Source organism: Eulemur rufifrons, chromosome 2, assembly GCF_041146395.1.
Source record: "Eulemur rufifrons isolate Redbay chromosome 2, OSU_ERuf_1, whole genome shotgun sequence".
NCBI classification, from domain to species: Eukaryota; Metazoa; Chordata; class Mammalia; order Primates; family Lemuridae; genus Eulemur; species Eulemur rufifrons.
The window spans coordinates 86366977-86394134 of record NC_090984.1 but is presented as its reverse complement, the minus strand read 5'-3'; the positions used below and the strand labels follow the sequence as shown (position 1 = coordinate 86394134).

At 36.7% G+C, this 27158-nt stretch overlaps 1 protein-coding gene across 1 annotated transcript in view; it reads right to left on the bottom strand.

Annotated features, from left to right (window-relative positions):
- Positions 1–27158, bottom strand: part of PELI2 (pellino E3 ubiquitin protein ligase family member 2) — a 157362-nt gene that overhangs the window by 16053 nt on the left and 114151 nt on the right. Inside the window, exon 3 of the mRNA XM_069464974.1 lies at positions 5312–5413. Coding sequence (XP_069321075.1) covers positions 5312–5413 — 102 coding nt within the window. The remainder of the gene's footprint in view (positions 1–5311; positions 5414–27158) is intronic.

Sequence of the window (27158 nt, the reverse complement as noted above, 5' to 3'; positions counted from 1 at the left end):
AAACAACCCAAATGCCCATCAATACATGATTGGATTAGTAAACTGTGGTATATGTATACCATGGAATACTACTCAGCTATAAGGAATGATGAAGATACAACATCTCTATGGTTCTCCTGGAGAGAGTTGGAACCCATTATATTAAGTGAAGTATCCCAAGAATGGAAAAACAAGCATCACATGTACTCACCAGAAAATTGGTTTCCTTGATCATCACCTAAATACAAATCTGGAAATGACACCAATTGGACATCAGACTGAGGTGGGGGGGTGGGGGAGGGGATGGGGGTATGCCTACACAATGAGTGCATTGCGCACCGTTTGGGGAGTGGTAACACTTGAAGGTGCTGACTCGGGAAAGGGGGGGTGGGGAAAAAAATATGAAACTATTGTTTTTAACTTGCACTGTTCACTTAATAATTTATCATGAATATTTCCCATATTATTTCATATCATTGTACAAGAAATAATGTATACATTATGAGGACATACTGTATCTAACAAGATATACTGTTAGACTCTTTGATTCTGTAAAATTAAAAAAAAAATAAAAAAACAAACAAACAAAAAAAAAAAACAAAAAAAAAATAAAAAAATAAAAAAAAAATAAAATAAAATACAAAAGAAAAAAAAAAAAAAAGAAAATTACAAAAAAAAAAAAAAAAAGAAATATCCATTTTCTATAAATACAAAAAATCACATATACAGTTCAAGAAACCTATGTATAAGTTCTTTTCAAAGTCACAAAATTTCTAGTGTCATGAAATGGTATCTTTTAACAATGTGACATTGCCAGCATAGACTGTACTACTTAGAAGATGTTGTTAGTAAGTGAACTAATTATTTTAGCCCACTGTGTTATACTTGCCATCTTCATGTGAATAATGAAAGCCTAAAAATGAAATTGGGCTGAATAGACAGGCAGAACTGGTAAAAGGGACCCAGTGTTAGCAAGTGGCCCAGCCCAGAAAATCTCTTGCAACCCACAGTTCAAGACCTCCTCTACTCAGAGATAACGTGGCAGGCAGGGAGAACCAGTGATGGGACCGACCAGCAGTAAGCATTCTGGCTCTGGAAGCCTCTTTAATCTCATGGGCTTAAGATTCTCTTTCTCTTCCCAGAGACATTGGAGAAGTTGAAGAGCATTAGGAGGAGGACTCTGACACCCTGTCCTCCATCACTAAGACCCCGAGCAGCCCAGACTAGGAAAATGCCTTCCATCTTCTCTGGCAGCACCAGGAGAGACCAAGGAGACTCCAGCTGCACCAGATAAACCAAGGAGACCTAAATAATACCTCAAAGGCTCTGAACATTAAACTTCCATTAAAACCACAATTCACAAAATTAGATCAACATCTTTGTGCTAAAACTAAACAGAAGGACTGCCTGCTAAAGTAGATTTGAATAAAACCCATAGACTTCTAAAACAGTAGAAAAAAAAAAAAAAAAAAAAAAAAAAGTTGTTGGTTTTAAGTGGTAAAAAAGTATCACTGACAACTGTGAAATATTCTTGATTCACTTTTTTAGTATTAAGAATCTTCTCTATGCAAAAAATCTTATAAATCTTTACTAATACTGGCAAAAAAATCTTAGCAATCTTTACTGCTATAAGTAGTGAAAAAAATCTTATAAGTTGAAAATGCATAATTTTGTTAAGTATAAAAAATCATTATGAGGGTCCATAAAAATACCAAGGTAAGTATATGCATATACTTATTTAGTAAGAGATATTCTTTGGTAGAGTAAGAAGAAAAGACATTTAGAAGATTACATAATGGAATGGCACGGAGAGTTAAAACACTGTTAAGATTTTGCCCATTACAACGTATACTACTCAGGTGATGGGTACACCAAAAGCCCAAACTCCACCACTATGCAATATATACATGTAATGGAATCCATCTTGTAAATCTAAATTTTTAAATCTATTAAACTAAAAAAATTTTGAAAAAAGACTGCAATGTCTGAGTTGCCAGGCTCTCTCCCTTGCAAAAAAAAAAAAAAAAATTGCCCAAATATGATAAATCTTACTCTTGAGTTGAAACAGGTGCTTAAATAACTGTTTTTATATCCATGACTATGACTATGTCTGGCTTTCATCTATCTGTCTGTTTAGGATTGGTTAGTTTTTTTAAACAGCTAATACATTCACATGCTTCCGAAATCAAAAAGTATAAAACATCCCCGTGTAATATGACCTGCCCAGTCCCCTTCCCTACAAAGGCAACTGCTTCGGTAATGCCTTGTTTACCCTTTTGGAGATTTTTAATGCATATAAGCATTATTTAAACCATTTAACAATACTAATTCAACATTTAATAATGTAATATCCAATGTTTAATATATTTAACATTATTTAATTTATTAATATTTAACATTAACCTTAACTGAATATAATACTATCAATATTACTCAATTTATTTAATATTATTTATTGTTAATAAAAATAACATAACAATAAAAATATTTATTTATTGTTAAATAAATTATTTTATTTAATTATAAATAAACTGGCAGACTCACTGAATAGCTGTACCCAACTTTACTGAACTGGTCCCCTTCTGAAGGATATTTAGGTCGCTTCCAATCTTTTCCTATCAAGTAATGCTTTAAGTAATAACTTTGTACAACCAACATTTTACATGTACATAAGGATATCTCTGAGGTCAGTCTCTAGAAAAGGAAGAGCTTTATAAATAGAAGAGCTGAGTCAAACCATGCACACATTTTGTATTTTTCGGAACTATTTCTAAATCACTACCCTGCAAAGATTATACCAATTTATAGAATGTAGGAGAGTGTCTGTTTTACCCATAACTTCAACAAAACCTTTTGGATTTCTGCCAGGCTGATAAGTGAAAAGTAGTATCTCTATGTGATTTTAATTTGTATTTCTCCTTTCGTAAGTGAGGTTGAGCATATTTTCTTATGTTTACGAGCTACTTATTTTCCTTTTTTGATAAACTGTCAAATCCTATGCCCATTCATCTATTTAATTGTACGTCTTTTTCTTAGTGATTTCTATGAGTACTTTATTATATTTGGAATACTAACCCTTTGTGATAAGAATTGCCAGTATCTTCCCCATTTGCTATTTGTCTTTTATTTTTACTTTATTATATTTTGGCCACACAAAAATTTAACTTTCTAAAAAAACAAAAGGTATCAATCATTTCCTATATGGTTTGTGGGTTTTGTCTCATAGTTAAAAAGTTCTTCCTTACTTTAAGTTATAGGATAATTCCCCCGTTTTCTTCTAATACTGTTACTTAATTTAAAAAAAAAAAAAACATCTTTACATCTTCAACCTAGTTGAAATTTTATGGTATGAGATGCTGCTATAAACTTTTCTTTCCAAGATGGCTACTTTACATTATTTTCACTATTAATTTTTAATTTGATGAACACAAGGAAAAATAGGTATTTCTCCCAAGTTTTGAGACAAAATTTAGAGGAAGAAGAAAAGTTTGCGTCAGTCTGTTTCTTCTTATCAGTCTGAGGTGAAGTTCATGACTACTATTGATATTTTTAAAAAAATAAAATTTTCCTTCTTTCTTCATCAAAAGTACTGATGTAGATGGTCCAGGTTAAGCATGTACATCATGATGTTATAGAAAACAGAGTGAAAGAGCTAGGGCATTTCTTTTTAGTTCCATCTCTCTTTCATACATGTTGTGTGTGCATGTAAAAAATACAGCATGGAGTGGGCATATGCCTCTTTTCACTTATTTTATTGTATTTCTCATTTAATAATCATGAAATGGCTACATGGTGTTTTGCACTTAAATGTACCATACTGTAAGCATTCTTATTTACTGCTGGAAGTGTAGATTTATTTCTAGTTTTTTATCAGTATATACAACACTGTAATGAACATCTTTCTGGTTAAATCTTTGTTCATATTCCTTAATTATTTATGTGCAAAAATTGTTAAAGGCAGAATTACTGGGTCCGTGGGTCTGACTGTTTAAATTCTTGGTAACACCACAATGCTGCCCTGTAGAAATGCTATGCCAATTCCCAGTCCCGCCAGGAGTTTCAATTCCACACAATGTTTTACAGTGCTATGTTATTTAATATTTTCCAGTGAATAAGTAATGAGTATTTTATTAATTTATTTGGTATTTAAAAAATCATTTTTATATGTTTATTGGCCATTTATATTCCTTTGAGAATTATATATTTTGTTCTTTGTTGGTTTTTTAAATATGGGAAAAGTGATTAATATATTATAAGTATCAATCCTTTGACTACTTGATTTGTTGCCTAAATTGTGCCAACTTTGTCTTTTAATTTTTTTTTGACATTTAGAAAGAGACTAAGATACGTAAAAACATCTATTTCTTCATTTGTTATTAATCCTTCCCCACTTGAAGAACACAAATTCACATAAATTTTGTTCCAGGACATTTTTGTTCCTTCATTTTTACATTTAAATGTTTAATCTTGATAACTTATTTTGGCATAGAGTATGACATTAGTATCTGTAATATTTTTTGACATTTGTTTCAATATCATTTATGTAATAATGTAACTGTCTATATGGAAATGCAAATGTGTTTCATTGTTTCCAACTTATATATTTTTTTTGTTATTAGCCTAAATTTTAATTTTCTGTTTTAAGTACCAAATATATTTATTAATTCTCTTCTTTTTAAATTCATTAACGGCTGAATTTTTAAATTATTTCCTTCCTTCTCCTTTCTATTATATACCACTAAAACTATTCCTGAACCCACCCTGTACTTCTTAATTACTATCTTTTTTTTAAAAAGAACTTTTTGAGATAAATGCTTAGTTTCTGATTTTTCTTCCTTCCACTTCCCTTCTCCCCCCTCCCTCCTTCCTTCCTTTCTGACAATGAAAGCACTGAAGGCATTTTCTTCTGAGTAACCTGTTGGCCACAGCTCATGAGTTTCGCTATATAGTATTCCCATACTATTATTGGGAATAGTTATTGCAGAAAAGGCTTAGAAATGCAGTTTTTTTGATGTCCTCTGTGATTCAATTGTTAGTTTAGGAAGCAGTCTGATTATGTTGGCTTTCAAATATTTTATTCTTGCTATTAATGTCTATTTTTATTGCTTTGAGATCTGAGAACATAGCCTTTACAATTTCTTTCTACAATTTAAGAATTACATTTTTTCTTAATCTTTCAAAAACCAAATAGGAATAACTTTTATATCATCTGTATCTCTTTCCCCTGGACATCACCAAATACTACTGTGCTGGAAGTTCTCATTACATATCAAAATGCAGAATTGAGGGGAAAATGTGCTAAAATTTCTATCAAAAAAAGAAAAGGCGTTACCTGAAACATATCCGTATCTTTGTCGTGTGTGTACTCAACCACCACAGTCTGATTCCTGGACAAAGTGTAGGATATACTGTGTTGACCTTTGCAGCTGATAGCCTAATAATGAAATTAAAAAATATATAAAAACTCATTAAAATTACATTTTAACAACTTGCCATAATTCTGTTTGCAGTTAAAAGCCATTGCTCTACCAGAAAACCCCAGCACAAGGCAGCATTTCCCAAACAGCCAGCTCCTGTCCCTGTGCTCTGTCCTCTGATCACAGAGGAGCCAATGGTCACAATTCTGGTTTTACTAAATAGTCTTAATGTGAACAATATTTTATTTAAATCAAACCAAAGTTAATTTACTACTTTGCAAGACTTGATCTAATCACATTCTTAGGAAAAACATATACTTTCTCCATATTACCTAAACTCAGATAGCATTTTTAGACTAATACGATGATTTAAAATTTATTTCAGAGACAACATAAGTCAGTAACATTTTGTTATCTTATTATTATTTTCCCAAGGCAATAGAGATTATAAGCATGGTTAAAGAATCATTAAAACACTATCAATTTCTATAAAGGTTTCTGTATAATAAATACCATCCTGTATCTGTTCTGTATCTCATTTAAACCTTGTATAAGCAGTTGCTTAACCCACATATTTATTGAATTAATAAATAAGGTAGCTAACTTAGTGTTTTTTTTTCTGTTTTTGGACTGAAAAAAGCTAATATTCTTTTCCAAATAATCTAGAAATAGTAAGAAAGATATTGCTTTTATTTTGTCCATAATGATATATTTGAACACATCTCAAATTGTGGTCATATATTTTTAATATTTCTAAATTAACAGAAAAATGGACGTAAATTGGACTCTAAATCATTTCAATTACATTTTATCCATTCTACTTTAACTTATCTTCATTTTCACTTTTACATTAGGCATAATAAATACTTTAATAAGCCTTTCTATTAAGCATTCATTGAATGACAACACTGTACGAAGACCAAGAAAGCATTCAGAAGTACATGGCCATACACAGCATGTTAATGAAAATGTACTGAACATTTATATTTGACTAATATAATTGCTTAGAGCAGTAAAGAGTACAACATTCCAAATCAACTTTGAAGTTAGCCTGGTTAATCTCATGCTTATTTAATAATCTGCCCTGAGGAACTTCATGATTGAACTGATGGTTTTATTCTACTCGTGTTATTACAATAAAATACAAATATCAGAAATAATACAGATCTTTAATACGGTCAGGAATCTAAAAAATACTTCTTAAATTATTCAGCACAAATATAATCCTAAATTTTCATTGGTCTGAGTCATGAAATTCAATGGTAGTGACATTTTCCCCCAAATTTACAAAGAACTATTTGCAATTTAAGTGGATGTGATTCATGTATTTATTAATTTAATTGTGGCAATCATTTCACAATGTGTACATGTATCAAATCATCATCTTGTACACACTGAATATATACAATTTTTGTCAATTATGCCTCAATAAAGCTAGGACAAATTAAATTTGAAAAAATAAGTGGATGTTTATAGTCAGAGAAAAATGTACTTTTACAAAACTAATAATTGGGGGGTGATTATTTATAAAATAATTTATTTTAATGTTCCTTAAAAAGTACCCACTGCATTTTAAATGGATTTATAAATACTCAAACACAACTTTCTTGGCATATACATATTACATAAAATAAGAATGAATGTAGTTTGTCAGTTATCTGCAAGACAAGGTTCTAACAAGTGCTGTAACAGAAAACCTTTCAAAAAGTTATACGTTTTTGTATGACGGTACTTTCTTAAGTATGGTGTTTCTTAAACTTTCGCCAAAGTTGCCTGAACTGGAAGAGAGCTACCTGAACCTTGGAGATGTCTGGGCGAGCAGCCCTCAAATGAAGTTTCTCATGGTTAAAACATCTTACCTTAAATTATAAATTTTGCTTTCTACTCCACAACATGCTTGCTAGCTTTAATATTTAAACATTTCTTCCAGATGTGCTGGGCAGTCAGTGCCTTAGGAAGACTCGCTGTGCTCACCCTGAGGCCTGGCATAGCCCTGCGCAGGGTGCCCTAGAGACACTTCCGTGCCACTTTGGGAAGCACCAGAAATGGCCATTTTATGGGCCCTATGTTGCCCCTGGACACAATTCTTCTATAGCATTTAATTCTAAAAATATTCTTGTGACCCAAACTATTAATATAAGCCTATGTAACACATGAAAAAGGATATTTATAGGGAAAGCGTCACAATACCTGGAAACTGCCCACGGCAAGGGGAAGCCTTGCCCATGCCCAGGCCCAAACCGGAAAGGAAGCGCTGGTACTTTGAGGCCAGGAACATGGAGCCCATTTAAAGAAAAGTTATAATTTCAAACTTCTGCCATTTTTTTATGTTGCTAAAGGCGAATGGCTAGGCTTAGGAAAGGTGAATGCTCTTGGGTTAGGAAAACACTTTCTCTGCATCTTTTTAAGAAAGTCCTAGCTGCGGGGTAGGAATTGGAGGCCTCTGGATTTAGGGAAGATGGGGAAGCGGGAAAGGAGACTGTGCGGGAGAACCAAGTCCCCAGAAGGCGGTGAATGGCTCCGCAGCAGGGGGTAATGCCCGCCCTGCAGCAGGGGTGGCTGAGGAACTTCAGAATGAGTGTGACGTCCACCTCGAAGTCACTTCCAGTTCTGGTAGTACTAAGCCAGGAGAGGAGTCCTGCCCACACAAGGACCCTGAGTGCCGATGCCCGGGGATCTAAACAGGCTGCACCCACAGGAAGCAGAAGCATGGGGAAGAGCTGGCCTGAAAAGACTGAGACTGAAATGAGGACTGGGATTTGGAGCAAAAGGTGGCTGTCAAAACCCACCTAGGATCTTCATAAATAAATGGAGAGATGTGGACTTCTTTCAATTCCGTTGAGTTAGGACTCACATGATCTTGTTTGCCTATTAAAGTCTCAGGTAGGGTCAGATTTAAGTGGTTGAGGGGAGTTAAGAGGAAACTTTAAGCTGGAGATCAATTTTTGCTTTCTTTCTTGGGTGTAGTCTTACAGAGAAGTCTGTAGGTACATAAGGCATTAAGCTGCTTCGGTTTTTGTTTTTGGTTGGAAGAATCAATTTTTCCAACAATATTTTTTAACATTTAAAATATGACTTTCAGAAATACAGCTTCTAGAAAATTACAAAGTCAGTATCTGTAATCAACCATTTCAGGTATTTTGGAAATAAAAATTTCCCCAAGGCACCATGCTGTTTTGAAATCTGTTTCTGAAATATCAGAAAGGAGAGTAGGTGGGGCCTTCTCTTGGCACACACTATAATTTGGTTCAAACACAATTACCGTAACATAATGTTACGATCTTACAACACCAAAACACTAACACAACTCCAGAAACTGAGCTCTTTAACACTGTAAAGAAAACCGGCCCTGCAGCTGGTCAGGTGGACAACGCTCACCTCCTATGTCCACTTTTCTACTGTGGGGCTGTGACGAGACAGTGGGTGGCTGACTGCACTCTCGTAACACCGCCTGCACCTCAAAAGACAGGTCCGGTCTTAGTTATGTTTCCAACCCCAGCACCAAGGGAACGGCAGCAATTCTGAATGTCAAACGAATGAACGAATGAACGAACCGCCACTGAAACAAGATGAGATCCAGAGCTTCTTTCCTCAGGTTTTCCCCTCGCTTTTCCTACTTCTCACTAGCAAAGGAGTTGACACTCTCAGCTCAAATGTTTTGCATCTACAAATGCTAATATTACCAGTATGGATTTTATTGGATTAAAAATATGCAATTAGGGAATTACAGATACACAGATTAAAGGACTCCAATTTTATCCAATTTAAGAAATTAAGCATTACTTTGCAATCTCAGACATCCAGACCAGGTCTGAGCCAAGACATTTTCTTCTTAGCTGAGGATATGTTATTTTCTTAGTTCTACGCTACTTACACCATAGGCTCAGCTCAGCCTGCCTTTGTCATTCAGGGATGAGAGCAGTTAGAACTGGTTGTCCTGGTTCAATTTACAACTACAAATTAACCAGCGGGTTCTCTGAGTCTCCAGGTTCTAAAGCAAACATGGCTCACACGTCTACAGAATTTTCTTCCTCTTATAAACCCGTATGTACATATGTAAAGGTACTTACAGGGATATATGACGTGGAATGATACAAGGAGGTAATCCCGACAGATGCATAATGGGGATGCGGGTCTTCATGGCAGCCAGAGAGCTTTCATTCAAACTTTAAAGTATAAGGGGAATAATTAAATCTTTTATTTGTTAAGAAGTGGTGGTAGCTCTCAACCACAAAGTAAAAGGGAAAAAGCCCACAGAGAAACTAACAGGTATCTAGAAAATACTAATTCGTTATGATTTAGTGCATTTAATTCAAGCTCTCTAAGGCTGCTAAGTGAGACTCTGTCAACTGTGTGGGGAGAGAAAATGGAATTCATCACTGTGGAAGACACTGTCGGTTTCCCACCAAATACCCTTCTCCCTGCTAGCTGAGCTGGCTTCCTGTGAACTGACAATCTCTGAGGCTAACACATGGAAATGTGACACATCCCTGGCCAAGGGGACTCAGGAGAAACCCGGCATGGACCTCCTGGGGATGAGAGACACCAGGAGGGCTCCTTCCCTTCTCTGTCCTTAAAACAATAATGGATGTTTGCGGCTCAGGTGGACATCCTGCAACATGAGATGGAGGTCACAAGATTCTCAGGGAGGTCGACTGAAAGTCCTGACGTCTTTGAGACGCTGAACCAAACCTGGAACTACCTGTCTCCAGACTTCTGGAAGAAAAGTGAGGGTTTTAGGCTACTTCTGGTTGGGTATTTTGTTACCTGCAGTGCAGAGCACTATTATCCTGTTTGGACCAAACATTTTTTTCCTTCTGGGTTTCCTATTTCAGTCAACAGCACAACCATATTCCCCGTCACTCACGCTTAAAAGCTCCACCTCACCTCTGAGGCCCCTCTTGCCACTGCTGTCCACATGCAATTAACATTATTACCATCATAATTAACCTAACAGGGAGTCAAGGCCAGGCTCACTGATTTCACTGCAGTGAGGCAAAAATCAAATAAAAAGCAGAGCAAATGACATGTAACATTTCACTTTTTCTCCTCAAATACAAAGTAGTTATTGGGTAACCAGTCAGTACCTACATCCCATAACTTTCCGCTCTGGAGATGACTGGCGGCAGTCTGATTCTTCCCCCTGGAGTCTGGGCTGGCTTGTCCAACAGCGCGCAGCTCAGCGGGAGGGAGGCAAGGGGCTTCCGAGGCTGGGTCAGGGGAAGCCTTGCGCTTCCATCTGCCACTCTGGGAGTTCCCAGCTGCAGGTAGGAAGCCTGGCTACGCAGGTGCCACCAGATGCTACAAGAAGCCCAAGCCACCGGGAGAATGAAATGCCATGTGAGGAGGGGAGGCCTGGGAGCACCAACACGCAGACATGTGAGGGAAGAAGCCCCCTTGGGAAAGGGTCCTCCAGCCCCAGCTGCACCAGATGTGGATCAGAGACAAACCACCCAGCTGCGCCCTTCCCAAATTTCTGACCCACAAAATAATGAACAGAATAGAATGGCTTTTGTGAAGTCACTAAATTTTAGAGTAGTTTGTTACACAACAATCAGTTTTAAAGGTGTATTGGTGCCACGGCATTTTCTACATCTTATGTGACTCATCACCTAAGACATTACAGTTAATTGTGTGATTACCTTGTCTGCACCACAGGGCAAGTGATAGGCTTGTCTACAACGGCAGGCAGCGTAGTGCATTTACAAAGAGGAGGGACTGTGTTTCTAATGGAAGTTTCATGTGCTCCTGAATATACGTAGTAAGAGGCTGTGGTTAGTGCAAATATGTATTTTTATTGTGATAATCTCCAGCTGTTACAAGACTGAGAAGTGAAGAAAATTTTACATTAATATTTAAGATTAATATTTAAAGATTAATATATAAAAAGAATCTGTAAATCATTCAAAAAATTGTCACAGAAGACAAAAGCCACCAAGTGTGTCACACTGACATTTTTTAGTCTTTACACATTTGGAGCTGGAGTAGAGGGGCTACTAGGAAGGCAGGAGAAGAAAATAACCGTGTATGTTAGAAACTGTGAAGCCACACGTTGGTAAACTACGTGTTATGTATTCCAAAGGGGCACGCCTTACTAGAGCCTACCTACCCCATTTAAGGGAATACAGTGTGCGCATGCATCTAAGTTTCAAAGAAAATGAAATTCTTTTTCTTCAAAACTACACCTAATTTTTCTGTTTTTCTTAGAACCAAATGACTCAAGAGTTTAATAATCCCTCGTCTAGACGTCCTGCATGTCGATTATTTTGGAAACGTAGTTACTGTTCCTGGGTCGCACGGTAGTCTGACTAAATCAAATGAACATGTTTCTGGAAAGAACACACCCTGTACAGTCTTCTCTGTGTGTAGCTATAATTAGTGTTGTTCCTGCCTCTCAAAAGTAAAGGGCCACAAACCTGGTGTGGCTTACATGCTAAAGCAAACTCTTTCAGATACATCTCAAGTTCACTGAATTGCTCCGAAGAGTCCTGCACCACGTATCTGAATGTGGTGCTAGTCTCCGATGCTGTTCGTTGCACCTGTCCTTCAGGTCCCAGCAAAACACCTGGGAATAAACAGCCCTGGGGCTGGATGTGCTCTGGGCTGAGCATGCCTGTCCTCATTCTGCCCTTGTTCATACCGTCTGCTCTCCAGGGAGAAGTCAGAGGCTCTCTGACAGCCCACCTGATCGCACAGTGCTAAGGAAACTGAGCACTCTCCTCAGGGAGCTGGTGACCCCTCTGTCTTTCGGGTTCCACCAAGAAACAAAACCTAAGCCTGTGTTCTCAGTAGCCTCTAAATGATTGGTCACATGCAGTACTCTTGAGTAAGGCTTCCCTGCCAATGATTCTGCACGTTCTAGGCAAGTTTATTTTCAGCCACTTTAACTGTTAATTCTAATTTGTAATTTAATATTTCAGTCCATTATACAATGTAAGTAAATAACTATATAATATGATTGCTATAGAAAGGACCTAATGAATTGGGAAAATAACCACATTGGCCTCTCACAGTGGTTTTGGTTACTAACTACAAGCATTCCACCACAGGGTGTATTGCTGTAGCAACATTTTAATTGGTATGGGAAAACATACAATGAAACTGTTTGGGGGTAAGTCTGAATGGGGCCAACGAGTCAAGTCTTTGTTGTTCAAAAACAACTTCTAATATAGTATTTATGTTTCTGGCAGAAATGTGCACATTTATGAGAAAATGAATGTGCTGTGACCTGCGGCAGCCTGGAAGCAACAGTGGAATGACTTTACTTTCTGGAGCACTGTGCGCGCTGTGACACTGGGTATCAAGCATGTGTGGGCATGCACTAAGTGTCCCGTGAGGCACCTGACACTAACTGCATCACCGCACCCCAATATCCACTGATAATCCAGCAAATGCTTGAATATCGGGCAGAAGAAAACACTCGTGCCAAACTGGGTCTCTCAATATGACCACCTGGTTTATTCTGCTGAGCTCCAACTTCACAGGTACTTTAGGAAAAGAGAATAAGACCACATGTGGATCCCACAGAGATCAACTTGGCTAGTGGGTTTTGCTGTCGAGCAAATCTGGGCCAGGATTGAACCTAAGTTCAGATACTCACCAACTGTAACCAAATTACATAACTTCTGATTCTTTGATTATTTGTCATTCGTCAACAAAGGGAGTCAATGTCTGCAGCCCTGATTTCACTGTAGTCAAAGCAGAGGGAATGATGTATTTAATATAACATGGCATTTTCTCTCTTCAAATACCAACCTGTACTTAGAGCACTGCTTCATGACCCAGAAGTGCTTCCTATTAGTTCCTTGTAGTCCATAAGACACATTTTGGAGATTACTATTCTGCTGGGCTTTAAATATGTGCTAGATATTGACTATATTAATTAGAGATAATTTTGGTATGACAAACATGTTTTTCCAGAACTAATGACTTTTATGTCAGGCTGACAAGTATAATTAAGCAATAAATCCTCAATCAGTCTGGTTCAAATTGCTACAGGGAAGATGAGGTGTCTGCCATCTTTGTCAATTTATGTATAAAATATGTATGAGTACTATTTCTAAAGAGAGGAAGTGGCTAAAGGAATTAACAATTTATGTCGTATGAATACACTTTTTAAAATATTCTATCTTTTCAAGGGGTCATATTTCAAACAAGTGACTGAACCATGGCTATGATAAGAAAGTCACAAACTGCTAACTTCGATTTCATCAAAATCAATAGCATTTCCTAGTGAATCAAAATGGTAAGCCCCTTTGTTAGAGGCAATGGCTTTGAACTTGGGCCTGGGCCACTCTCGCTCCTATTCTGGATTGGCTTACTGAATTACGCAATAAACCTCAGCAGAGAACCTACAGCACGCAGAGTGCTAGACGGGGGCTGGCGCAGATATGCTCGATCCGTCAGCAAGCGCAGATGCCAGAGGGTGTAAGAATGTTTGAGGAGAGCCTGCTTCTGCTTTGCGGTCACTCCTAATTATGAGAAAGCTGGATTTGGTTGGTGGTACCAGTCACAAGGGAGAACCTGACTTGGATACAGTTCGGGAGATATGAACACAAAGGGCTGCAGCTGGTGAGCTGGGCAGGCCACGCTGACATGCTTTGTGGGCACCCCCCCCCCCCCGGAATGCCACCACTTCCAACTGGAGAAAGAGCTCCCTGAGGTCTTTTCAAATTAGCCCTCAGTTCCAGCAGTTTATTGTGAGGTTAATAGCACAGATCAGGCTGAATCTCACTCCAGCACGGGCTGCCTGTGGGACCCTGGGGAATTCGCTAAAGTGCTCTGGCCTCAGTTTTGTCATCTGTACATATGCTGGTCTTGTGTCCCCAGGATGGTCATTGCTGTCTAAGAGCAGAGACATTTCCGCTACTTCTATATCTACCCAGTTTATCATGAACAAAGTGCTAAACAAGTGAAAGGCTCATATTCAAGTTTGTATGGATTGTTTCATTGTGTTTTAGAATCTATCAAGGCAACTCATTGTGCACTCTCCTCTTTTAATTGTTTTACTTGCCCCATTTCTTTTGAAAAACAGGGGCGAAGTACAGTTTTCCCACACAAGAATGCTGTGACTTAGACACATATCTATATACATAAACATGTTCACATTAACAATCACACACTGTGCATTAGTTACCATAAATGATAGCCTTTTTTTTTTTCCAGACAGGGTCTCGCTCTGTCACCCAGGCTAGAGTGCAGTGGCCTAGTTACAGCTCACAGCAACCTCAAACTCCTGGGCTTAAGCGATCCTCCTGCCTCAGTCTCCCAAGTAGCTGGAACTATAGGCGTGCGCGACCATGTCTGGCTGATTTTTCTATTTTTCACAGAGACAGGGTCTCACTCTTGCTCAGGCTGGTCTTGAACTCCTGGCCACAAGTGATCTTCCTGCTTTGATTATAGGCATGAGCCACCTCGCCCAGCTGACAGCCTATTTTTAATAATGACTCTCAAAGTTCTTCTGCCTTTTAGTCTCAGTTTACAAAGTGCACATTTTAGTGCAGACCATGGGACACCTTCCCACACTGACTCTGCGTGGCAGCTCCTGACAAAGCATGAGAGGATGAGGAAGGGACACAGTCCTAAAAGCATCACATCCCATAGTGCAAGGCAATGCTCTGGAACCTCACCCATCTCAACGCACGCACACACAGAAGGCATCAGTGCTGCTGGCTACCCCAGGGCATGATCCCAAAGTAAGGACCACCCCAGTCACCTACAGAAGGGTAGTAGGGAAGACCTCACTCACCTGGTAAGAGATGGAGAAAGTGACCCTCAACAAATTCATTCTTTAAAACAGCAATGCATCTGCTTCTGGACATTTTATGGGTCTAGTCATGAGCAAAAAGGGGCACAGGAAGAAATGAAGAAGATGCAACATTCTTATGAAATGCCAAGTGTTTCAGTAAAGATTAAAACAATGGGATTTCTTATTGTCGTATACATTAAGAGAAGCTGCAGTCCCCAACCCCTGCCTGGTACAGTCCATGGCCTGTTAGGAACCCTGCTGTGCCCACTGCCTGAGTGCCACTCCTTGCCTACCTGCCCTGGAAAAATTTTCTTCCATGAAACTTAGGAACGGGCTACACAGCAGGAGGTGAGCAGTGGGTGAGCAAGTGAACCTGCATCTGTATTTACAACTGCTCCCCAATCACTTGAACCACCGCCTGAGCTGTGCTCCCCCCACCCCCACTACCCACTGTCTGTGGAAAAGCTGTCTTCCATGAAACCAGTCCCTGGTGCCAAAGAGGTTGGGGACTATGCTTTCAAGGATGCATGTGAATGTGTCTGCTGTGATAGCTTACATTTACTTCTCTAAATATTTAAGTATTGGCATATACATATGAACTATTTGTCAGAGGAAGCAAAGCTCATTGAAAGAACAAATCCTAATAAATATGAATCATAAGTAAAAATCAGTCATGCAAATAACTAAGTTGAAAAAGTAAAATGCCTTGTTCAGTAATTCCATTTATTTATTGCTCTTTTAATAATGCATTTACTGGGTAAAACAAGGTATATACCCTGTTTCTAAAGAGCACTGGAGAAAAAGTACATAGGCGTCCACACTGTAACGTGTTAGTGCGTATGTAGTACACGGTGGTGTAGTACTATCTGGTGGTGTAAGCAGGCAAACTTCCAGATGCTATAAATTGAACCTGACATAAATCGATTTTATACTAAGATACCAAAAGACCCGCCATATAATTGTTTTAATATGTAGGCCAGTTTATCAGCTGTCAAAATGATCCCTTGAGTACTGAGGAATAAAAAGATTGAAATTTACTCTTGCTCCAAATAAATTAAAATACAAAACCCTATTGATTATAGTGACAGAATCAAAAGTCTTCATTTAGAAGATGTAAGAAAAAGGGAGAAGATTCAATTTTTTTCCCTCATTTTACTTGTACTTTTTAAAAAGGACTTGGCCTAGAATTAAGATTTGTCCATCTGCTGATGAATCTCATTTGCTTTATGGAATAAAACCAGACCAACAGGGCCACATCAAAGTTATACAGAACCATGAAAATATTTATTCTCAAAAGACAACATATATCTTAGCAGTTGGTATTTTCAAGATGTTGAGCCTGTTGGAATCATGAAAATTACAAAATTTTGAGTGAGACAATACAAAATTTTGAGGAAGACAATGGCTGTTTTTCCTTGGAAGTACCTGCCACCACACAAAGCCACTCACACATTTTTGGTAGAAGCTTGGGTTTATATTTGGATGTTATTCCTGAGGCCTCATTAAACTGAACTTCTTAAAAGATTCCTTATCAGCTGTGTATCCTTGGGCCATATTCTGGATCTACTTCCTAACCTATAAAGTATGACAATTACATTGAAGGACTATTGCAAAAACTCAGATGACGTTTGTAATGTACCCAGAGTATAGTAACTCACCATATAATTACTATTATAGTCAATTACTTTGATTACAGTAACATTCACAATCTCTTCCCGAAGATTTAATACTTAATTTTATGGGGCCCTCCAGGTTCTTGATTGACTTGTAAGGCAAAAATATTTTAAATAAGGTAATATGTGCACAAAGCACCAAGCGTTACCAGTGAATAGTTTGTTCTTTCCAATTTCAGCCTTCTATCACGGAGAAAGCTACTATTATTAGTTCTTCTGAATATCCTTCCAGAGAAAATTCCATGCTTGCACTAGCATAGTACATATGTAAGTGACAGCATACTGTAGTCTTCTGTTCCTTACTTCTTTCACTTAACACAACAGCTTGTAGAATTGTTTCTATATCATGTAGCTATAGTGCTGTCTCATTCTTTTTGATGCTTAGATGCAGATTTAATACATTTCTTTTTGACTGGCATTTAATTTTTTTTTTACTTTACAAGTAGTACTGCAATAAATATCCAGTTATTTACTTTGCAAATAGGGAAATCTATCTACAGGATAAATTGCCAGAAATAAAATTGCTGGATCAAATGGCATATGGTATGTGTACTTTTAACATTGAAAGTTACTGTCAAACTACTTTTCATAGAAGTTATACCAATTTATATTCTCACTAGAAGTATATAAAATGTTTCCCCAACTCTCACCAACACAGGGAGTTAAATGTTATTATATTTACCTTCCTATATATGAAAAATGATCTTGTCATGATTTTTTTTTACTACAGAGACAGAGTCTCATTCTGTCGCCCAGGCTAAATCCTCTGGGCTCAAGTGATCCTCCTGCCTCAGCTTCCTGAGTACCTGGGATTACTGGCACGCACCACTGTGCCCAGCTAATTTTTAAATTTTTTGTAGAGATGAGATCTTACTATGTTGCCCAGGCTGGTCTTGAACTCCTGGCCTCAAGTAATCCTCCTGCTTCGGCCTTCAAAGTGCTGGGATTACAGGTCTGAGCCACTGTGCCCGGCCTCATCCTCCTTTTAATCAGCATTTCTACTATTATGAATAAGGCTGAACATATTTGCAAGAATGTCTATACTATGAAATGTTTATATGCTTTGCCCATTACTCTTTGGGTTCTTCATCTTTTTCTTATTAATTTGTAGGCACTCTTTATATACTAAAAAGATTACTTCCATTGTCTATGATATGAGTTGCAAATCTTCCCATTCGTGTTTTGACTTTACTTAAGGTGTTTTTTGCCATGTAGATTTTTAAAAAGTTCATACAGTCAAATTTATCAGTATTTTCTTTTATGATTTATAAATTTTACCTCATAATTAGAAAGGCTTTCTTCACTCCTAGATTAAGCAAAGAATTCTCTACTTTTCTTTAGTATATGATTTTGCTTTTATGTTTAAAAATATTACCATAACACTTGTTTAAATAGTCACAGTGCTTGTAAAGAGGGTATAGTTTGTTTACGGCATATGAATGTATCAATAGTTCACCACTTTTTATTGCTGAGTAGCATTCCATTGTAAGAATATACCATAATTTCTTCACCCATTCATCTGCTGATGGACATTGGGTTAGTTCTAGTTCCTGACAACTTTCAGAATTGTCAGTCTTTTAATTTTAGCCATCCTTCTCATTTTGCCTTTAATTTTTATTTTCCTAATGACTAATTAGGTGGAGAATCTTTTAGTATGCTAATATTTCATCTATATATCTTCTTTGGTGAAGCCTCTGTTTAACTCTTTTGCTCATTTTCAAAAATTGGGTGTTTATTTTCTTATTGAGTTTTCAGAGTTCTTTATACGTTTGGAATATAAATCCTTTATCAGATAAATGACTTGAAAATATTTTCTACCAGACTGTACCTTCTCTTTTCATTCTCTGAACAGTTTCCAAGGGCAGATATTCTTAATTTTGATGTCTATTTATCAATTTGTCCTTTTGTGAATCATGTTTTTGGTTTTAGTCTAAGAAATTTTTGCCTAAGCCAAAGTTACAAAGATTTTCCTTTTCTATTTTTAAATTTTTTTGTAGAGAAGGGGCCTTGCTATGTTGCTGGTCTTGAACTCCTGGCCTCAAGTGATCCTCCCATTTTGACCTCCCAAAGTGCTGGGATTACAGGCATGAACCACCACACCCAGCTCTTCTGATGTCTTTTAAAAAATCTTTTGCATTATGACCTGTGCTTCTTTGCCTTGCCTTCTGTATTTTATGTGACTACTGAGAAGAGGTATATTTCTATTCTTCTGATTACTTCTATATATACAACTACAAAAATATGTTTATATTCATTAACTCTCTAATGAGAACAATGATAAATAAGAATATTTTCATTTTCTCTCTACCACCGTCCTGTGAATACTTTTTATTATTTTTATATTGTTTATTGCTGTTTACTTTTTAACCTGTAAATATACTTATTCTTCCTGTTTTAAGCGAGAGTTTTTGTCTCCAGCTATAAAATCTGAGGACATTAGCATGCTTACGCAATCCCTCTCCTTTTCTCTCCTTCCTTGCCCACCTTCTATAAATTTTATTATTTCTACACTGTCTACGTTCTATTCTTCAGCAATCATTTTCTCATTTGTTTCAGAGAGAGTGGAATTCAATGCTTAAATGAATTCCCTTTGCCACAGGTTTCCTAGTCACCTCGTTTTGGCTGAAATTGGTCTTCTAGGAATTTCTTCAATAAGGGCTCATAAAAATTCTATATCCTGAGTTCTTGCATATTTATCGGTCTTTGCTTATTGGCTGTATATATAAAAGAAATTTGGGGTAAGTAAAGAAATCTTGAGTCACTAGATCATAAAATCCTCGATCAAAGGAATCAACGCATTTAGCATTAGTGCAAGAACTCTCTCAAAGACCCCCAGAGGAAAAAGGTCACAGAAAACAAACAAAAAAAAGAGGGTAAAAGTTATTATATACACAAACGTTTTCCCCCATGTATATTCTTTATTAAAACTTTTACATTCTGGCTGCATTTGGTGAGAATATGATTTAAAAAAATCAGGGATATTACATAACACAAGAATCAATGAAGTGACAACAGCAGCACTGGGACACACTGTGCCAGTGGAGAGAGTGTCAGAGAAGCAAGACACTCAGTTTGAGGCTCAGCCTTAACATCAACTAACCAGGAGCCCTTAGGCATGTTACTAAAACCTTACAAATCAGTGAAAGGAGAGAGCAGCGGCACAGGTTTTAAATGTTATTTTCTATTGTGAAAATACATGCTACATATGGTAAAGAATTAGCTTTATCATCCCCTCTCTAACCTCAGCTATTATTAAAATTAGTTTACATTTCTTGAGAAACTACAGGCTGAAAGACAAGAATTGGAGGTAAGAGGCATCTCAGAGAAAACAGTCCAATATGAAAAAATCTATAGTTGAACCATTTGCGTAGAATAAAAAATTAATAAGAAAAGTAACATGGCTTGATGTTGAATACACTGTGGATTCAGATCTCACTGTTAGTACATCAGTAAGACTATTACCATTGATTAAAGGGTCTATCCATGCAGTACCTAATACAATGTTTATTCCCTGAGTGCTGCTGTAGAACAAAACTCCTAGAACTGCAGCTAAAAATGACCAGGGGATCAATGTTAGGTTATTAATACTTGCTATCTAGCTAAAGGAAGACAAATTAAAGGACAGAGTTCCCTTAAGACTCTGCCTGTAAACTGCTGCTTAAAATAAACCTGCCCTGCCTCTAATACTTTTGGAAAGAGACAGAATGTAAATAAATTTGACAAATAAAATAAATGTGTTGCTACCTTGTGGATGAAGCTTGTGCTGAATGGTAAACCCTAGATACCATCTACCAAAGCAATTTTCAAAAGTAAAGCTATGTGATAGAGCAGAAAAGTCTCTCTAATGTAAGCAGTCAGCACTCTTCAGTCAATATATTTACATGTTAAGTTTAGATTATCAATCTACACGCATAAAGTCTTATGTATTAGTAACTCTAGCTAAAAAATAAGAATCCCAAAACAGATTCATAAAATAAGAAAAACATATACACTTTAATAACCAAATTAGTAATAATTTCTGTGTATTAGTGCTTTTTCAAGATATAGCGTTTTCATATATATTACTTAGTCATTTGATCTACACAACACCACTGAAGTGGGTATCATTATCTTCATTTTGTAAAATAAGGAAGCTGACTTGGAGAGGAGAAGGAATTTCCTAGTGGATGGGCAGTGAGTCCACACTGCATTGCATACTCTCTCCCTTGCTTCTTTACAAAAGGATTTCCAAGTTTGAGGGAGAGGATTTACATAAACATTCATAATCACTTACAATTTGTGAGATCATAGGATTGGGAATCACTTCAAAAGAGATGTAGTTAAGTCACCCACCAAATCCTCTTCCCATCATTAGAAAGGAGGAACCAGAAGAGAAGTGAAAAGAGAACCAACAAAGGATGGTACCATGCAAGTCAAGTTTGTAAGAATGACTTCATGAATAACAAACAACAACAAGCAGCAATCAAAATTGTCAGCTGGCGCAGAGAGATCAAGCCATAGAAATGAGGCATGGCCCATGAATTTAAGTCATTTGTAGAATAATCACAGAACACAGTCACCAAGTATTAACACAAATTCAAAGCAAGCATATTCTTCAGAAGTTTCTAGAATCTCCTTTACAGCATACTGTCCTTGTCAACACCATCCAGTCTAAAAAAAAATCACCAAACTTGAACAACCTGGTAAGCTTTGTGGTGGGTAGACACCTATCTCCCTGTAAACAGACATTCAGGAAAAAAAAAACAAAAAACAAAAAACAAAAAACAAAAAACCAAAACCAAACCCAATCCCTCCCCACGCTAGAATCCTTGAAATATCTACAGAGAGCCTCCCCACACCTTATCACACACCACAATTCACTAAACTCCAGTATTTCCTTCTCTTGGTGAAACGTCTCTCATTCTTTCTGATTTTCTTCAAAATACAAGGCTTCAAATCCCTTCACTTTCCTGGTTATTCTACTCCGAACACAGACCTGTCCATCTCCATCCATTCTCAAGTCTCCTTCACGGAACTTCATAATCTGCGTATCGGCTCATCAGAAGCACGGTAAACAATTCTACTTTTTTCACTTCAGAATAAGAGCATGTTAGCGTCTTCAGGAATCCATCATACTATTTACTTACAGGAGGACTACCATCCAGATTTACTTTATGAAAATCTATTTCCCATACTTTTAAAATCGGCTTTGCTGTGGCATAGTTTACATTTGCCAAACTCCACCAATTTGATGAGTTTTGACAAATGAAAAGTCACGTAACCTCCACCTCAGCCAAGATATAAAACAGTTCTGGCACCTCAAACAGATCCCTCGTGACTTTGTGCAGCCAATTCCCCACCTCCCACCTGCCTTTCCCAGAAACCACTGATATGCTTTCTGTCACTACAATTAGGTCTTTTTTAGAATTTCACATAAATTAAAACAATATGTAGTCTTATACACTTGGTGTCTTTACCAAAAATTTTTCAAATTTGTCTATGTTACTGTATACCTTGGTAGTTTATGGTTATTCCATTGCATAGATATACCATAATTTGTTATCTATTTACCAGTTGATGGATATTCAGATTATTTCCAGTTTTTGGCTATCAAAAATGTAGCTGTGGATATGTTTTCATTTCTCCTGGATAAATACTTAGAAGGGGATTGGTGGGTCATATAGCAAATACACATTTAAATTTTTTTGCCACAAAAAAGCAATCTGGGACTTTGGAATTGTGTTGAATTTATACATCATTTTTTTTCAAAACTGATATCTAAATAATATCAAGTCCCCCAATCCATGAACATGATATATCTCTCCATTTTATTTAGGTCTTTTTAAATTTATCGCAATGATTTGCAATTTTCAGTGTACAGTGTTGTACATATTTTGCTAAATTTATGCACAAGTATTTCATATGATAAATGCTTGGTTTTCAAATTTTTCATTCTCAATTACTTATTGCTAGTACAGAAAAACAACTTATTTTGTATATTGGTCTTGTATCCTATCAGCCCATTAAATTTATTAGTGTGAGTAGCTTCTCTTTTTTTATTTACTTTTGGATTTTCTATGTGGATAATCATATTATATTGTTGTGGAAAAAAAGAGTTTTACTTTCTTCTCCCCTCCCCGCAAATCATAAGTTGTTGTTTTTCTTGTTGTACTACACCATCGGGACCTTCAGTACAATGTTAAATAGAATTGGTGAAAAAAGCAAACATTCCTTCCTTGTTCCCAGTTTAAGGAGAGAAAAGCATTTAGTCTTTTATCATTAAGTGTGGTTATTTAAGTTTTTTCCTACCAAGTTAGGAAGTTTCATCTATTCCTAGTTTTCTGAGAGACTTAACAATGCGTGAGTGTTTAACTTATCAAATGTTTTTTATGCATCTATTAAGATGATCATATAGTTTGCTTTTTAGTCTGTAGATATGGTGAATTACATTGACTGATTTTTCAATGATGAACCAACCTTGCAATTCTTGGGATGAACAATGAAAGAATCTTACAGTTTCTTCCTTTCTGTCCTTGATACTACTGTCATACATTTTATTTCTATATATTATTATTAACATAAATATAAATACCATATATTATTATTAATTTGGCTTTAAAGTCAATTATCTTTTACAGAGATCAAAAATAAGAAAGAAATGTCTTTTACATTTACCCTATTTTTTTACCATGTCTAGTACTCAATACTTTATGTAAATCCAAATTTCCATCTGCTATTTATTTCCTTCTGCCTGAAAAACTTTAATATTTTTTTGTTGTGCAGGTTTTCTGGTGATAACTATTTTTAGCTTCTGTTCTTCTGAAATGAAGTCTTCATTTCTCTTTCATTTCTGAAAAAACTTATGCTAGCTACAGTACCTAGGTTGACAGTCTCTCTTTCCCCCCCTACCTCTGTCCTTCCCTTCTAATATTTTAAAGATGTCAGTTCATGGTCTTCTGGTTTGCACTGTTCGTTTGTTTCTTTCTTTTTTTTTTTTTCTTCCTTATCTTTGTTCGTCTGCACATACTATCTATCTCTTTTTCCTTTGGATGCTTTTAAGATTTTATTATTATTTTTCAGCAATTCGATTGTGATATGTATTATTGTGAGTTTTTTTATGCTTCCTCTCTTTAGGTTTCACTGAGCTTCTTGGATCTTGGGTTTATCATTTTCATCATATTTGGAAAATTATGGCCTTTTACAATTTCCTCCTCTACCCCATTTTTCTTTCTTTCTATGATACCAGTTACACATACTTGAGACCACTTGATATTTTCCCACAATTTAATGTGGCTGTCTTCATGGTTTTTAGTTTTTCCTCTCTCACCTCACACGGGATACTTCCTATTGCCGTATCTTTGCTGATCTTTTCTTCAGTTTCTAATCTACTGTTACTTTAATCAAGTGTATTTTTCACTTCGGACATTTCATTTTTCACCTTGGGAAGTTTCATCTGGGCTTTTTTTCTATCTTATGTTTCTCTCTTCAACGTGTACCCATTTTCTTCTATATTCTTGATCACAGGGAATATATTTGCACCAGCTGTTTTAACCTTGTCTGTTAAATCCATCTGTAATTTCTGGGTTTGTTTCCACTGATCAATTCTACCCCCAACCCCAGTATAGGTCATATTTTACTACTGCATTTCTGATAATTTTTGATTGGATGCCAGATGTTGTTAATTTCATGTTTTGGGGTGCTGGAAAAACTTGTCTGGCAGGCAGTTAAGTTACCTTGGATCCATTTTATCTCTCAAAGCTTGCTTTTAAGCTTTGTTTGGGCAAGTCCAGAGCAGACTCTGATCTAGGGATAATTTACCCTCATTACTTAGGTGATACTCTTCTGTAGACGCTATCCTATTTCCCTAGTATTTTGAGGTCTTTCCACTCTGCAGGTGGAAACACGAACTAATCCCAGCCCTTTGTGAGCTAAAGAAGCTGTTCAAGCTTATCACTTTCCAGAGGTTCTTTCCCTACGCTGTGAAATTTCACCCCCCACACAAGCTAAGCAGTGCTTAGCCAAGGGTTCAAAGGGTATCCTCTGTAGCTTATGGAGCTCTTTTTCTCTATGAAGGCCCCTCACTCTGATATTCTCCTTCACAAACTCTAGCTGCCCCAGCCTCTCAAAGTGTCATCTTTGTCCCTCTGACTCAGTGAGATCACAGAGCTGTCTGGTTCCTCATCCCTGTGCTTGGGCCTTGGAACTGCCTTCAGGCAGTAAGCTGGGCACCTCACTTCCCTTCTCTCAGGGAGCGCAGTCTTGAATCTGTTGTCCAATGACTCCAAACAGTCACTGAATATCTTTTGTCCAGGTTTTTACGGGGGGTGGGAGGGATTTCTATAGCAGTTAATTCTTCATGGGTGGAAGTGGAATTCTGTTTTGCATACATTTTAGACTTTTTTCTCTGTTTCTCTGTGTGCGTTTGTGTATACACATATGTATAATCTACACACATACATATAAAGAGAAAATCTAGTATACCTGAAGTAATTAATGACAACTTTAAGCTTAAATAATTCAACTTCTTGAATTATTATACTCCTAATAACATTAAATATTATGCAACAGCTCCACTTTAGTTCTCCCTAATTCTATTTTATTTTTTTCTGAGCACTTAATAGAAGCTGATATTTATTTCACTTGTTTACTTCTTCCTCCCAGCCTGTGTGAGAATGTAAGCTCTGAGAGGGGAGGATCATTTTCTATGTCATTCACCACTTTTATCTCCAGTACAATTCCTGGCACACACACAGTACTCAATTACTTAACTGTGGACATCTATTCTTTGACTTGGTAGGTACCTCTCACATAGTAGAAAATATATATATTTATTATAAAGCTAATTTTGGCTAAATAATACCCTATTTGTCCTTGATGCCCACTACATTGTAGAAGAAAATGAAAATCTCAGGACCACCCTGCCACCTCCTTATGCAAAAGAGGCACCTGTGAATAACTGGCCCCACAGATAATTCATTAAGCAAATTCCTTGCTGGACATGCAAATTGTAACTCTAGATTTGTAGGCTAAGTCCAGCTCTTAAAACTAAAGTCTGTTAAATGCTATACTAATAATGAATTACAAGTTTATCTTCCCAGGTACAGAACAAAGACAAGACAGGATCAAACATTTTTTCACCTACCCGGGGGCATCTACATAATTAATGCTTCCTTTACTCCCGTTTCTAACATTTATTTCATCTTATATAAAATGTAGATTTTTCTGGGTCTCATCAGAATGCACATTTTGTCTCGCTACGCACCCACCCCCTGCTTTTCTTTTTCCCTTTCTCTATGCCCTACTCTTCCTTAAATACTGAAACTTGTGAATTCCCTTTCAGAAAAAGAGACAGGTTTGTCTGTGGTTTTGTTTTCCCCAGACGAGTCCTCAACTTTGGTTTAATAAACCTCCATTGACTGAGATCTTTGCCTCAGTCACTTATTTTGGGTTGACAATATATTATTAAAATAGGATCCTATATATGAGCAGGCAAACATTAAGAAAAAAGATGAACATTAAAATTCATATTGAAAAAAATAACAGTATACATGTAGTTTATATCTAAGTAAATAATGCATAATAATGCAGGCTATTCCATGTAGCTACTCAGGTAGCTGGCACCGTCTAGCAGCGTACACTGGCATGATTCTGAAGATGGAATCCTACATACCGAAGACAGAATATGTCTTCTCACTTTCAATGGTGTGGCCTATATTAAATCAGAGCATAAAGGGTGGAAGAGGGGAGACGTGTCTGACATCTACCTGCAAATAAAATTCTTTGTTATTTAAGAGGTTAACTAGGAATTGTATTTATTCTACATATTAGTTACTCCCCAAGGAATTCTAAAGTTTTGTTTTATAACTACATTTTGTGTTACATAAAAAACACAGATTTAGTCTCCACATAAAATCTTTGCAAAAAAATCTGAAATAAATGAAATTTATTTACATTTTTAATCAGATTTAAATAAATATTTTCTAGATATACTCTTTCTTCAGAATCACATCTGGCTTCTTGTATTTCTAAGTAATTTTTATTTTGAAGTGAATGATATTTTTTGTCTTGCCTAAAAAAAACTGACTCCACCGTGAGCACCGACACACATCTTACGATGTGTTATAGGTTAAATGTGTTTTTACATAAATAATTTTACAGTTGTGTTTGCTAAGACCTCTTTTTTTTTTTTTTGAGACAGAGTCTCGCTGTGTTGCCCAGGCTAGAGTGAGTGCCGTGGCATCAGCCTAGCTCACAGCAACCTCAAACTCCTGGGCTTAAGTGATCCTACTGCCTCAGCCTCCTGAGTAGCTGGGACTACAGGCATGCGCCACCATGCCCGGCTAATTTTTTTTTTTTCTATAT